The sequence below is a fragment of the Chlorocebus sabaeus genome, chromosome 1, assembly GCF_047675955.1.
Source record: "Chlorocebus sabaeus isolate Y175 chromosome 1, mChlSab1.0.hap1, whole genome shotgun sequence".
In the NCBI taxonomy this organism is placed as follows: domain Eukaryota; kingdom Metazoa; phylum Chordata; class Mammalia; order Primates; family Cercopithecidae; genus Chlorocebus; species Chlorocebus sabaeus.
Window position 1 is genome coordinate 86675349 of NC_132904.1, and position 13360 is coordinate 86688708.

Genomic DNA, 13360 nt, shown 5'->3' on the forward strand with positions numbered 1-13360 from the left:
TTTTCTTTTAATGACACAATACCAATGAATTTAGGTTTCTTACTAATCATATATCTAAGGCCCATATTTTTAGAAACACATGCTAAACAATATTTCTTCTTTTCTGCTATTAATTTTCATCTGTCAGTAGCAAAAAGAAATCATTTACTTAATGCCTTAAAATGAAAAAAAAAAAAAACCCATCGATTAGTTTTCCTCTGAGGTAATCTTAGTTGAATATTGCAAATGGATTAAATATCAGAAGCACAGTATACTTTTGGTGGGGGTGGGGGAAGCCAGAATTTGTTCTTAACAATATACAAGTTTCAGGGTCTTATTCGTTCTTCCATCACAAACTAGAAACAACTGCGGTCTCCATACCCTTAGAATAAACGATGATTAGTTTTGTTCTCTTGGGGAAAAGTAGCATTTTCCCATGTCATCTTGGATTCATAAAATGTGTGTGACACTTTTTTTTTCTGTCTGGCTGAGCTTGATTGTATTTTCCCTTGTTTTCTAATTCAGTTGATTGTAACTCATGAATGAATATTTAAAAGCCTGACCCAAATCAGAATCAACAATCATGGCCTAGAAACATTTCATTATGTAGTTGTGCATTTTAGCAGGAGTTTCCCAAATTCTCATTTAACAACAGAATTTTTTATGTTTTTTATAGGTGGCACTAAGCCGGCTCTTAAACTTACTTATCATTTCCACAATCATGAAGAAAATTACTGAACCTAGGATTTAATATAAACAGATACATTCAAATAATATGCTTATACTTCTTTCTTTATTACATAATGGGCTGTCTTCTTTGTTTTCATAATTAACTGGGGTATATTTTTACATTTTAGAATAAATATTGAAGACATTTTGAATAATAGAATATTTTGAATTTTTTTTTTTAAATTTATTTATTATTATTAAACTTCAAGTTGTAGGGTACATGTGCACAACGTGCAGGTTTGCTACATATGTATACTTGTGCCATGTTGGTGTGCTGCACCCATCAACTCGTCATTTACATCAGGTATAACTCCCAATGCAATCCCTCCCCCCTCCCCCCTCCCCATGATAGGCCCCGGTGTGTGATGTTCCCCTTCCCGAGTCCAAGTGATCTCATTGTTCAGTTCCCACCTAGGAGTGAGAACATGCGGTGTTTGGTTTTCTGTTCTTGTGATAGTTTGCTAAGAATGATGGTTTCCAGCTGCATCCATGTCCCTACAAAGGACACAGACTCATCCTTTTTTATGGCTGCATAGTATTCCATGGTGTATATGTGCCACATTTTCTTAATCCAGTCTGTCACTGATGGACATTTGGGTTGATTCCATTTAGATAACAATTTAGCTATGAGAAAATAACATAAAATAGACAGCTTTTAAAATTTGACTTCAAGGCGCATACTTAGGTGCTTAGAAGTAAATTCGCATAATGTCTATACCTTACTTGCAAATGCTTCAACAGTGTTAACAATTATTGAATTTAGGTAGTAGAGATATGAGAATTCATTATGCTATTGCACAGCTTTTCATAATCAAGCACTATTATGAAGATAGTTTTTTATAATGAAACACTGGAAAAAAACATAATTTGCTATACTAATTTATTCCTTTTAAAATTCTAGAAAGGTTAGAATGCATGTTCATAACATCAATAAAATTACAAGGATTTACAATGTAATTGGAACTATCAGAGGATCTGTGGAACCCGGTGAGTCAGATAATTTTTTTAAAACATTTTGTTTCTACAAAAATTAAAGAGTAAGTAAAGATCAATTGTAGGCAACAATTGATGTGGGTTTTTTTGGCTGATTTGAAACTACTAAATTTTGAGGAAAACTGGTACAAGTCTAAAAGAAGATTGTACTTTATAGTGTTTCTTGTCTTCTATAGAGGAAACTCAAGCAAGATAATTTTTATTTTAAAAACGTAAATCACAAATATTTATAATGTATTCAAAGTTGTAGATTTTTTGAACATATTATTTTCCAGACAGGTATGTTATTCTGGGAGGACACCGGGACTCCTGGGTATTTGGAGCTATTGACCCAACCAGTGGGGTGGCTGTTTTGCAAGAAATTGCCCGGAGTTTTGGAAAACTGATGAGTAAAGGTAAACAACCTTTCTTTCCTAGATGATGACAAAAAGTGACTTGCTTAATTTTCTTTTATGTTTTAGGCAGTTGTACCTAACCACCTGTGTTAACAATACTTACAGGCTGGAGACCTAGAAGAACTATCATTTTTGCCAGCTGGGATGCAGAAGAATTTGGACTTCTGGGTTCCACAGAATGGGCTGAGGTAAATAAGACAAAGAAGGTTCTTATTATTATTTTTTTTGGTCAACAGGGAACAAAGAGGTATGTATCTGAGGATGATCAAAATACATTCCATTACCTAATATGGTTTTGATTTGGAGAATGATTCAAGAGAATTTAAGAAGTAGTTTGTTTTTACTTTCACATCACTTTGGCAATAACCTCTCATTACTAGGCTACAAACAAATGTATTGTGTCTGGTCAAAATATTTTAGTTGCCATTTGTATTTGTCTTATAAAAAAATACATAAAATCACTAAGCTCAGAAAATAATCAAAATTAGCAAGATGTTTTTGATAAGAGAATTAACATATCTAAAAACTGATACAGATGCTTAGAGCTAATTTTCAAGTTTTTGAAGTTTCTGTAGAGTTCTTCCATCTGACAAAATATAAGATGTTCTATTAAGATGGCCATATATTGACTATATTTTCACATTTACAGATTCCATATAAAATGGCAACCATAAGTATACTTTAGCATTTACAACAGATAGGTGCGTCATTGTTAAGTATAAAGTGATAATTCTGTGAATTGAATTACTTTAATAAATTGACTTGTTTTACAATTTCAGAGGTAGGTTTTTTTTTCTTCACATATGATTGATTGTCATTTGTCACTGACTCTTATTTATATTTAAGTGTCTCTCCTAGGGCCCTTTACTTTCAACTTCTTCTTTTAGTCTCTCTGTCAAGTAATCTCTAAGTTCCCAAATGTAAAAGGTAAGCATATACATTTTTTTAACTTTTATTTTAAGTTCAGGAGTACAAGTGCAGGTATATTCCATAGGTAAACTGTGTCATGGGATTTTGCCATGCTGTTCAACAGCTCTACAAGCTGATTTCTCTAGTTGGCATATCCTGCCTGCCTTGACCTAGTGGTAAACTTTTACTTTTTCTGTAAGACTAAGTTCAATAAACACACAATTTGTGATCACATCTCTTCTAGAAGAGTGTTATCATGTATTAATAACAATAATAATTGCAATATTAATTCTATTGAGCTTTACAGTAGCTATGTGATTTGCCCATTTTAACTCATTTAACCCACACAGTAAGTGATCCATAAATGTTGACTCTCTTCTCTCTTCATCTTTACTTCTCCCCTAACTTCACCTAGTTTTTCACATGTATATCAAAATTATTATTTCACATGTATATCGAATAACGAAAGTTATTTGAAAAACTATTTTAAAAACTAGGTGAAGAGAGAATTTTGAAAAACCTGGTTTGAAATGTTAAACCTATAACTCAAATGTAGTAATTTTTGAGACTCTCTGAAACTAATATTGTGATATTACTAGTGAAAGATTATTTCCTTACCCAGGTATTAAGCCCAGTACCCACTAGTTATTTTTCCTGACCCTCTCCCTTCTCCCACCTTCCACCCTTTGAAAGTCCCTAGTGTGTGTTGTTCCCCTCTACGTTTCCATGTGTTCTCATCATTTAGCTCCCACTTCCAAGGGAGAACATGTGATATTTATTTTTCTGTTTCAGCATGAGTTTGCCAAGGATAATGGTCTTCAGCTCCATCCATGTCCCTGCAAAGGACATAGTCTCATTCTTTTTTATGACTGTCTAGTATTCTAAGGTGTACATGTACCACATTTTCTTTATCAAGTCTGTCATTGATGGATATTTAGGTTGAATTCATGTCTTTGCTATTATGAATAGTGCTGCAATGAACATATGTGTGTATGTGTCTTTATATAGAATGACATATTCCTTTGGTTATATACCCAGTAATGGGATTGCTAGGTCCAATGGTATTTCTAGGTAGGTGCACTACATAAGTATTTACCTGCCCTCCTCCATCTGCTATTTATCATTTATAAGTCCAGATTTTATAGAGCTGTTTTAAAATATGGTGTACCTGTCTTGCCCTTGTGTTCAGTTTTAAAAATGCTTTCCGGCCGGGCACGGTGGCTCACGCCTGTAATCTCAGCACTTTGGGAGGCCGAGGCGGGCAGATCACGAGGTCAAGAGATCGAGACCTTCCTGGCTAACACGGTGAAACCCCGTCTCTACTAAAAATACAAAAAAAAAAAAAAAAAAAAATTAGCCGGGCGAGGTGGCGGGCGCCTGTAGTCCCAGCTACTCAGGAGGCTGAGGCAGGAGAATGGCGTCAACCCGGGAGGCAGAGCTTGCAGTGAGCCGAGATTGCACCACTGCACTCCAGCCTGGGCAACAGAGCGAGACTCCGTCTCAAAAAAAAAAAAAAAAAAAAAAAAAAAAAAAAAGGGGCTTTCCTCCTAACTTATTTTCTCTTACATTAGTTTAAAATACTATGATAGGAATAATATGAATTAAACAAATATAGATGGAGTAAAAATCCCACTCACAGTTACTTGTCTGGTATCACTTATCCTTTGTTGATTACATTTACACTGCAAATTGTTATTTTTCACATTGGTATTATTAATATGCATTTTGAAACTATAACATTAATTTGATGAATCAAATTTTATTAGTTCAGGTCATTATCCTTTTCCTCCTGCCCCTCTGGTGCGTGAGGTCATTTGCTTTTAGAAACATGTGATTTAGAAACATGTGATTTCTTGTGATACATATACAAACACACATAAACACATGCATCTGTTTTTTAAATTTTTCAGCAGCTGAACATAAAGAAATGTAATATATAAAATAATAAAAATGCTTTGCATTAATTTATAAACATGTGCATTAAAAGGCAATTTCAATACACTTTTCCAGTTTTGTGCCAGGTTTTTGATTATATTCAGTAGCATGCTTACCTTCTTTAAATACACATGAGGAATCTTCTTCATTTTTGCTATAAATCTGTTATAATGGAAATTCTGATTTTATATTTCTCTGTAATGGAGTCAACTATCACCTGGCCTATGCAAGCCAGTGAAAAGAGGTAAAGTTTTTTTTGTGTGCCATAACCACACACAGCTTTAGATGTTTTTACTAAAACATATTTTATAAAGCTAACAAGCTAGAGAGAGAGGTGGAGGGCTCTCAGTATGTTCCTCTTTGTGTGTGCCTTAGTCTTGCTTTATCTTTCTTGAATCTGTGTCTGTGTGTGTGTGTGAGAGAGAGTGAGAGAGCGAAAGAGAGTCTTGCTTTTGTCCTAATGTGTGCCTCCTCTCTTTCTAATTTTTTGTCTTTGTTTTTTGTTCACTTCTCCATATACATAGTAAATATAAACAAATGGAAATTTTCTATTTCTTACTTTTGGAATGATAAATTTACTTGGGTATCCCCTCTATAAATGGATCTCAAACTTCAATGTATGCAAAAGTCAATTGCCAGTTATATCTATTAGAAAATACAGATTTCCAGCCCGGCGCAGTGGCTCATGCCTGTAATCTCAGCACTTTGGGAGGCTGAGGTGAGCGGATCACCTGAGGTCAGGAGTTCAGGACCAGCCTGGCCAACATGGTGAAATCTCATCTCTACTGAAAATACAAAAATTAGCCAGGCATCGTGGCACATGCCTGTAATCCCGGGTACTTGGGAGGCTGAGGCAGAAGAATTGTTTGAACCTGGGAGGCAGTGGTTGCAGTGAGCTGAGATTGTCCCACTGCACTCCAGCCTGGGCAACAGAGTGAGACTTTGTCTCAAAAATAAAATAAAATAAAATAATAAAATACAGATTTCCAGGCCCCACTTTTAGCCTCACTGTGAGTTCTTATTCAGTAGATCTAGGGCAGGGCCCTAGAATATGGGAGCCACATCCCTGCATATTCTGATGCAGGGAATCAAGGAACCACACTTTGAAAATATTTTCTTTTTCCTTAGGGCTCTCTGCTATTTCTGTAAACAGTAGCTATTGCTTCAGAGTATCCTTAATTCTTATATTAATTGCATAATTGTTGTTAACTAACTGGTTTTCTCCATTTTCTCAGAAATTATGGTCACAGACGAATATAGCTATTTAATTCTGAAAGATACTTGTAAACCGCTATTTCACAAAATTAATTTGCTTATTTTGTTGACATTTTCACAACTGTAAGTAATGTGAATTAAGTAACAACTTTGCTTCAACTGTAGGAGAATGTCAAAATACTCCAGGAGAGAAGCGTTGCTTATATCAACTCAGATTCATCTATAGAAGGTAAATTTTATTTCAATTTGAAGTAAAATTTTCAGAAAGGAAATTTTATTTCAAGTAACTTTTACTTATTGTTGAGTAGTTTACCATCTATTAAGCCTATAAATTCTAACTTATTAAGCACCTCAGATATCCCCTTCCTATGAGATGCCTCAGTAATACCTTTATTTTTCATTTTACCACAGAGAAAATAATTAGGATTCATATGAATTGATATCATTCATAACTAAGCTATTGCTTTTAATTTCTTTGATATATTTACTATTTGTTTATATTAAATTACTGCTTAAAACTCTAGTATTAATCACATATTTTCACAATGAAGATATTAATAGAATTTGGCTAAAACAGTTCAGAAGAAAGATTTTACAGAATATTCTGTCTAGAAATATTTCCTGTATTCATTGTAACAAATTTGAAGTAAGTGTACTCACTCCTTTTGAACTACAAACTCCCTTTCAATCTGGCTCAGGATCCCCTGAGCCCAGGAGTGTAAGAGAGACCCTGACTCTCAAAGAAAGAAAGAAAGAAAAAAAAACTGATCTGGATTGTCTAGGCCAACAGGACATGATTAGCACTACTATGGAGACAGTATGATTCAGAAAATGAAGAGATTTTTCATTTAGATTGTCTCTAGGCTTTCACTGTATTGTGATTATTTCTAAATAAATGTCAGAGCATAATAATTACTGACATGGCTTTGTCTAATATCTTGATATATACTATTGCATAGAATGAAACAAGCAAAAAATTAATGCTACAGACTTACCACTTCCTTTGCCAAAGTGCCCCTAAGAAATGCTGCCATAAGGATGACCTTTATAATCACTGTGAGAGCTGCTGCCTTAGCAACCAAAGTCCACCAAGACCTTCTTCTATTCAAAATATATGGGGCAGCCTCTCTTGCTCCTGAAGAACTAGTTCCACCCTGTTTTATTCTTTGGGAATAAAATCTTTGATTTGAAGATCATTATATCTTGTTTAAAATTAGAAAATAAAGTTAGAATTAATCATAAACGGAATTTCACTTAGAAGTATGAAATAATGCTCTGTGTCTTATTTATTTTTCAGGCAATTATACTCTCAGAGTTGACTGTACACCCCTTCTTTACCAATTAGTGTATAAACTGACAAAAGAGGTATATAAAGAGATGTGTCTTCAAATGTTTTCTTTTGAATGGATAAATGAATAACATGTGTTCCCACCTAAATGAATGGTACTTGTTTTTAAGCTGGTGAGAGAACATGATTGAATCATATAAACAAGTCAAAACAAAATCTTTAATATGCAATTTACCTATATGACATAAGATATTATCACCAGCTTCTTTGTTCTAGTAATAGTTCTTATAAATAATTGTGTAAACAGTTGTAACATGTATTTATCTGGCAGAGGTATTTGATATAGCAGAAAGAACACTGAGCTGGAATAGAAAAGCGTATGGTTCAAAAACTGTCTTAGCTACTCTTTCATTCATTCAACAAATATTAATTGAGTGGTCACTATATGTCAGGCTCTATAAAATGAATTATAGCAGCAATAGTGATAAAGGGACAAGGTCACTGAATTCGAACACTCTGTAATCTAGAGAGGACACAGACTGGTAAATGAGGAATTAGAGTTCACTGGAATATTTGATACTATGTATGATGGAGAACAGTTATGGAATAGAGGATATTAAATCCTGGGGCTGGGGGAAGTTGAGGAGCATAAGAGGAAGTTTGCAGAGTCACTGATGCTTCTGTCAAATGAAGGGATGTAGAAGTAAGGGAGATGACATTCTAAGCAGAGGACACAGTATCTAAAAAAGATGTGGAAGTATAAAAGAATATATTTCCTGATCTGAAGGGAGCTCAGCATGACCCAGCCAAAGGCGTTGGTGGGAAAGATGGCAAGAAATGGGATATAACCAATGGGCCAAGGAGTTCAGAAATCTGTTATGGAGAAATTTCTAACAAGGTTGTTCATTGTTTTATGTCAGTGTAGTGAATACATTAAGTAGTTGCAAGTCTAAAGGCAAAAATGGAAATAATTCTGCAGGCTTGCTAATCTCCCAGTAATTTATAAATATTAAATGAGTTATAGATATTTTAAAAACTCTAAAATCTAAAGGACTCTGAATCTCTAAAACTTATATAATCTACTCATTTAATATCTGTGAACATCATTTAAATAGTTCCTTGCCAAAGAATTTACCTGTGGAAATGTTTGCTTCAAGGTCAGCCTTAGATAGCAATACGAAGTAGATATCATTTCTCTCTAGGTACTATTAATATTTCCTGCCTTAATCTTACCCCTCTCTTTTTACTGTTCATGTCTTTAAAAACTAGTTTTCCAAATGAAACTCCTTTCATTTTCCTCATCACAATGCTGTCACCACCTTGGGTAGCTGATGTCTTTGATCCTTTCATTGGAATGTTCCATAAAAGCATCTTATCTAAAAGCAAGTTGAAAAGAAAATCTTTACTGAGAGAACCCTTTTTGGAGCAGGAATTTATGATTTGTGCTGTCCTAGAGAGATGATCCCTGCCCTTGATGTCAGGAATGATAAGAATTTGGTAGTTGATAAGGGAGAAGTTGACATCTATGCCCCTTTGTACAAAGATAAATGCTTATCTATGGGCATACTAAGACCCAGTAGACAAAGAAGACTTGTCTTTACTCTCCTGTAAACTGATTATTACAATTTTATTAATCCCTAGTGCGTGTTAGCACAAATAGTCAAGCCATATTGGTGATGTGAGGATAGGGTAGGGATGAGAGACAAGGCTGAGCTTGGAGGGAAGGGCAGCTGCTTGATGGAGCGAGAAATGGGGCAAAGTGCTGCTAAATAAGAGGAGGGCTATCAATTCTGACAGTGCATATAGCTGAGGTAAGACTGATCTAGCCGAGTGTGGTGGCACAGGCCTATAGTTCCAACTGAGGCAGTAGGATCACCTGAGCCCAGGAGTGTAAGCCATAGAGAGACCCTGACTCAAAAAAAAAAAAAAAAAAAAAAAAGGAAGAAAGGAAAGAAGAAGAAAGAAAGAAAGGGGGCGGGGGAGAGAGAACGGAAGAGAGAAAGAAAGAAAGGAAAGAAGGAAGGAAGGAAGGAAGGAAGGAAGGAAGGAAGGAAGGAAGGAAGGAAGGAAGGAAGGAAGGAAGGAAGGAAAAAAGGAAGGAAGGAAGGAAGGAAAGAAAGCAAGAAAGCAAGAAAGCAAGCAAGAAAGAAAGACCCGGATTGTCTAGGCCAATGGGACATGATTTCTGATTAGCACTACTATGGAGACAGTATGATTCAGAAAATGAAGACGATTTTACTGGGAATTCAATTCAAGCAGGATCTAGGAACCGGAACAGAATCTCTCTCAACCATTGCAAATTGGCAGGAGCAGAGTAGAGAGCAGAACCCAGATAGCTGGCTAGAAATGAGCAGAACATCTCTGCAGCTGCCTCATGTTGGTGGGGAAGGGTGTGGAGTGCCAAGACTATTTCTAAGCTGTGGACCCTCTATGCAGTGATAAAGTATCATCTCATTCATGCTAAGCTAAGGGCAAGTGACCACTTCCCAGCCCTACCATTACTCTATGGAAGGGGGCGGATTCACTATTGTTACCTTCTACTTGAACGCTGATGAGGGCTTGTGTTATCAGTAAACACAACACATTCGTGCCTCTAAATAAGTGGGATGAGATTGAAACAGGGAAATTGTTCAAAAACATGTGCCAATAGCCAACATCTTTATTAAATCCTCCTAAATTTAATTGCCATTTTCTCAGAAAGGCCTTACCTGGAGACATATCTATCTCTCATCCCCACATCTCTTTATAGCACTTTGATATTTTCTTTTGAACTGCTTATTATAATTTTATATTACAAAATTTGTTTGGTGTGTGTATCCCCAATTAGATTTCATTGTGAGGTCCCAGAGGGTAGAGACTATGTCTCCATTTCCGTATCTCCTGAGTTCAGTGCTTAGTAAATATCCATAAAAACATTTTTAAGAATAGTGAAACAGAAGTTAGAATAACCAACTCTATCTAAAGGCCAGAGAAAATATCAGATGTTTACGTTCAGAAAGTTACCATTATCCCCATTTTCACAGGTGAGAAGACTAAAGTTCAAAGAGGGGAAGCAATATACCAAGTTATAATGCTTTCACAGTTACTTAAGTAGGGTCTGCCTTGGGTCTATTTTTGAGCAAATCAGGGTTATAAACAAACAAGCAAACAAAATATAGTCAATATGTGTAGTAGTCTAGATATAAAATAGATGAATTTGACTCCACAGTCCACAGTCCACAATGTTTTCACCACATGGCTCTGCTCTTCTTAGAGTGTCAAAAGACAAGGCAAGTATAAATTTGTAAGTGTACTTTTAATGAAAGGAATAAAAATATGACACTTGTGACATCATGTTGGTGCTCAACATGATGAGCACCACACACACACACACACACACACACACACGCACACACAGAGGAGCTCTTAAAATTCCTAAGTAGAAATCTGAGGTTATATAGAGTTTTTTTTAAAAAAAATCCATAAAATTTTAACTTTGTTTAAACATAATAAGACTGTCTAAAAGAATAGCCCTGGCACTAACCCCTGCTGCCCTACAAAACCAAGACTTATAATAAGAAGCTGAGCTTGAAATTATGTCACCTCTATTGTTCTGAGACCTCTTTGTAGGTCTTCGTAGGCAAAAATAATTTACAAAAGCAAATGTTGTATCTGAAGTTTTCTCCAATGTATTCCCACTAAAAGAAATCTAAGCTGCCAAACATTAAAATGGCATTTGTAAAAATTTTAAGTTCTATTTAAAAGTTTACCAAAATAAGTAGGAAATTACATCTTAGGTATATGGCAAAATTACCAACACAGGTAGGCATCACGAATAAAAAATAATTTGGGCTAGATTTATTTCTTGCCATTTGCAAAAAGATAATTTTTCTATAAATAAACATATATACATGTGTATAAATATATATATGTACATATGTCATTAAAAGTAGAAGTTGATGACAAATAATATATAGTTTTATTTTGGCATAAATGTAGTTGCTTCTACCCCTAATTTCCAGTATTTGATTTCTCTTTCTAGATCCCCAGCCCTGATGATGGGTTTGAGAGTAAATCACTGTATGAAAGCTGGTTGGAAAAAGATCCTTCACCTGAAAATAAAAATTTGCCTAGGTAAGTTACTGGTGTGCACCTTTTCTACCGTAGGATAAATTATAAATTCCCCTCTGCCTCTTGTTTCTCCAAACATGAAATTCTCAAGCGTTTCATCAATATTGAATCAGAAAGGATACTAAAGAATTCCTGGCTGAGCATGGTAGCTCACGCCTGTAATCCTAGCACTTTGGGAGGCCAAGTCTGGTGGATCACCTGAGGTCAGGTATTTGAGACCAGCCTGGCCGACATGGCAAAACCCTGTCTCTACTAAAAATAGAAAATTAGCCGGGTGTGGTAGCAGGCGCTTGTAATCCCAGTCACTCAGGAGTCTGAGGCAGGAAAATTGCTTGAATCCGGGAGGAAGAGGTTGCAGTGAGCCAAGATCGTGCCATTGCATTCCAACCTGGGCAACAAGAGTGAAACTCTGTCTCAAAAAAAAAAAAAAAAAAATTCTTCTGTCTAGTTTTGTTTTGCTGATTAGCCAGCACATGAAATCTTTCAGCCTGTATTAGAGCACAAATAGACCTAGTTTTGCAAATTTTTAGTTGAAATAGTTTCACTACATTATTAGCCATTAGTTGGCATTCTTGCATAAAATTTCATTTAGTTATGTATTAGGTGTATTAATATATAACTTCAGATGTTAATGATGAAATAAAAGACAAATGCTAGATTATTTGCTTGTACATTTATTAAGGAGCATTATCAATAAACACCAAATTGTGTCTTTACCTGTGATTTAGAATTTATATAAATATTATTTTATTTTTTACGTCTTCTCATTCATGCTACAGCAGCTTTCTTAAATTTATTTTATATCTATTTGTTTTTATTTTCTTTTTTCTAAACATTATGTAATAAAAAGTATATATTTGTTTTCTACTGCAATGCCATTTCTAATAGACTGAGCATTCCTAACTCAAAAATATGAAATCTTAAGTGCTCCAAAATCCAAAACTTTTTGAGCACCAACATGATGTCACAAGTGGAGAATTCCACACATTATAGTACTTAACACAAACTTTGTTTCATGCAAAAAATTACTTAAAATATTATGTAAAATTAAGTTCAGCCTATGTATATAAGATATATATGAAATATAAATGAATTTTCTGTTTAGACTTGGGCCCCATCCCCAAGATATCTCATTGTATATATGTAAATATTCATAGTCTGAAAAAAATCTGAAGTCCAAAATACTTCTGGTCCTAAGCATTCCATGTGGGATACTCAACATGTACAAGCAAATAATAGTAACAGTTTATAGCTTTATTCCTCATTTCAAATTGGTCTTGTGAAAGTTTGAATGTGGGTCCATTATAAAAGTTTCACATGCCAATTCAATAAAAATAGTAAAATACAAAAATGATTGTTAAAATATTGAAGAGGTCAGTCTCAAAAACACATCTACTAATCTAATAGTTTGGAAATATATAATTATGTTATTAATGCACATGCAATTTTATATTCTGTTTTCATGACTTACCATTATTTTACTAAAAATTTTTCATGTCTTACATCTTATTTATGTATATGCATATATATGTGAGAGACAGATCAACAGATAGAGGTTTCCTAATCATATGAAAAGAAATAAATTATAATTAGATTTATTTCTAAAATGAAACAAAGCACATTTAGATACTTCATGATTTTAAAAGTAGATTTTTTTGTGGCAATTTTCTTACTAGATGATAGTTCTCTGAGGGCAGGGCCCACGTCTTCGTTGTTTTCCCCTCTAAACAAAAATGTAAATGCTGAAAATGTGATGGAGAGCATCATCACCAGATGCAGTCTTTAGTGGCACGGCCCAATTCTTGTT

General features: G+C 34.7%; 1 protein-coding gene across 2 annotated transcripts in view; it reads left to right on the forward strand.

Moving 5' to 3' along the window:
* NAALAD2 (N-acetylated alpha-linked acidic dipeptidase 2) overlaps nucleotides 1-13360 on the forward strand; it is a 56406-nt gene that overhangs the window by 25744 nt on the left and 17302 nt on the right. For both annotated transcript variants that reach the window (XM_038005357.2, XM_008020489.3), the window contains exons 9-14: nucleotides 1610-1695; nucleotides 1977-2096; nucleotides 2202-2284; nucleotides 6321-6384; nucleotides 7453-7520; nucleotides 11465-11556. In XM_038005357.2, the coding sequence (XP_037861285.2) occupies nucleotides 1610-1695; nucleotides 1977-2096; nucleotides 2202-2284; nucleotides 6321-6384; nucleotides 7453-7520; nucleotides 11465-11556 (513 nt within the window). The remainder of the gene's footprint in view (nucleotides 1-1609; nucleotides 1696-1976; nucleotides 2097-2201; nucleotides 2285-6320; nucleotides 6385-7452; nucleotides 7521-11464; nucleotides 11557-13360) is intronic.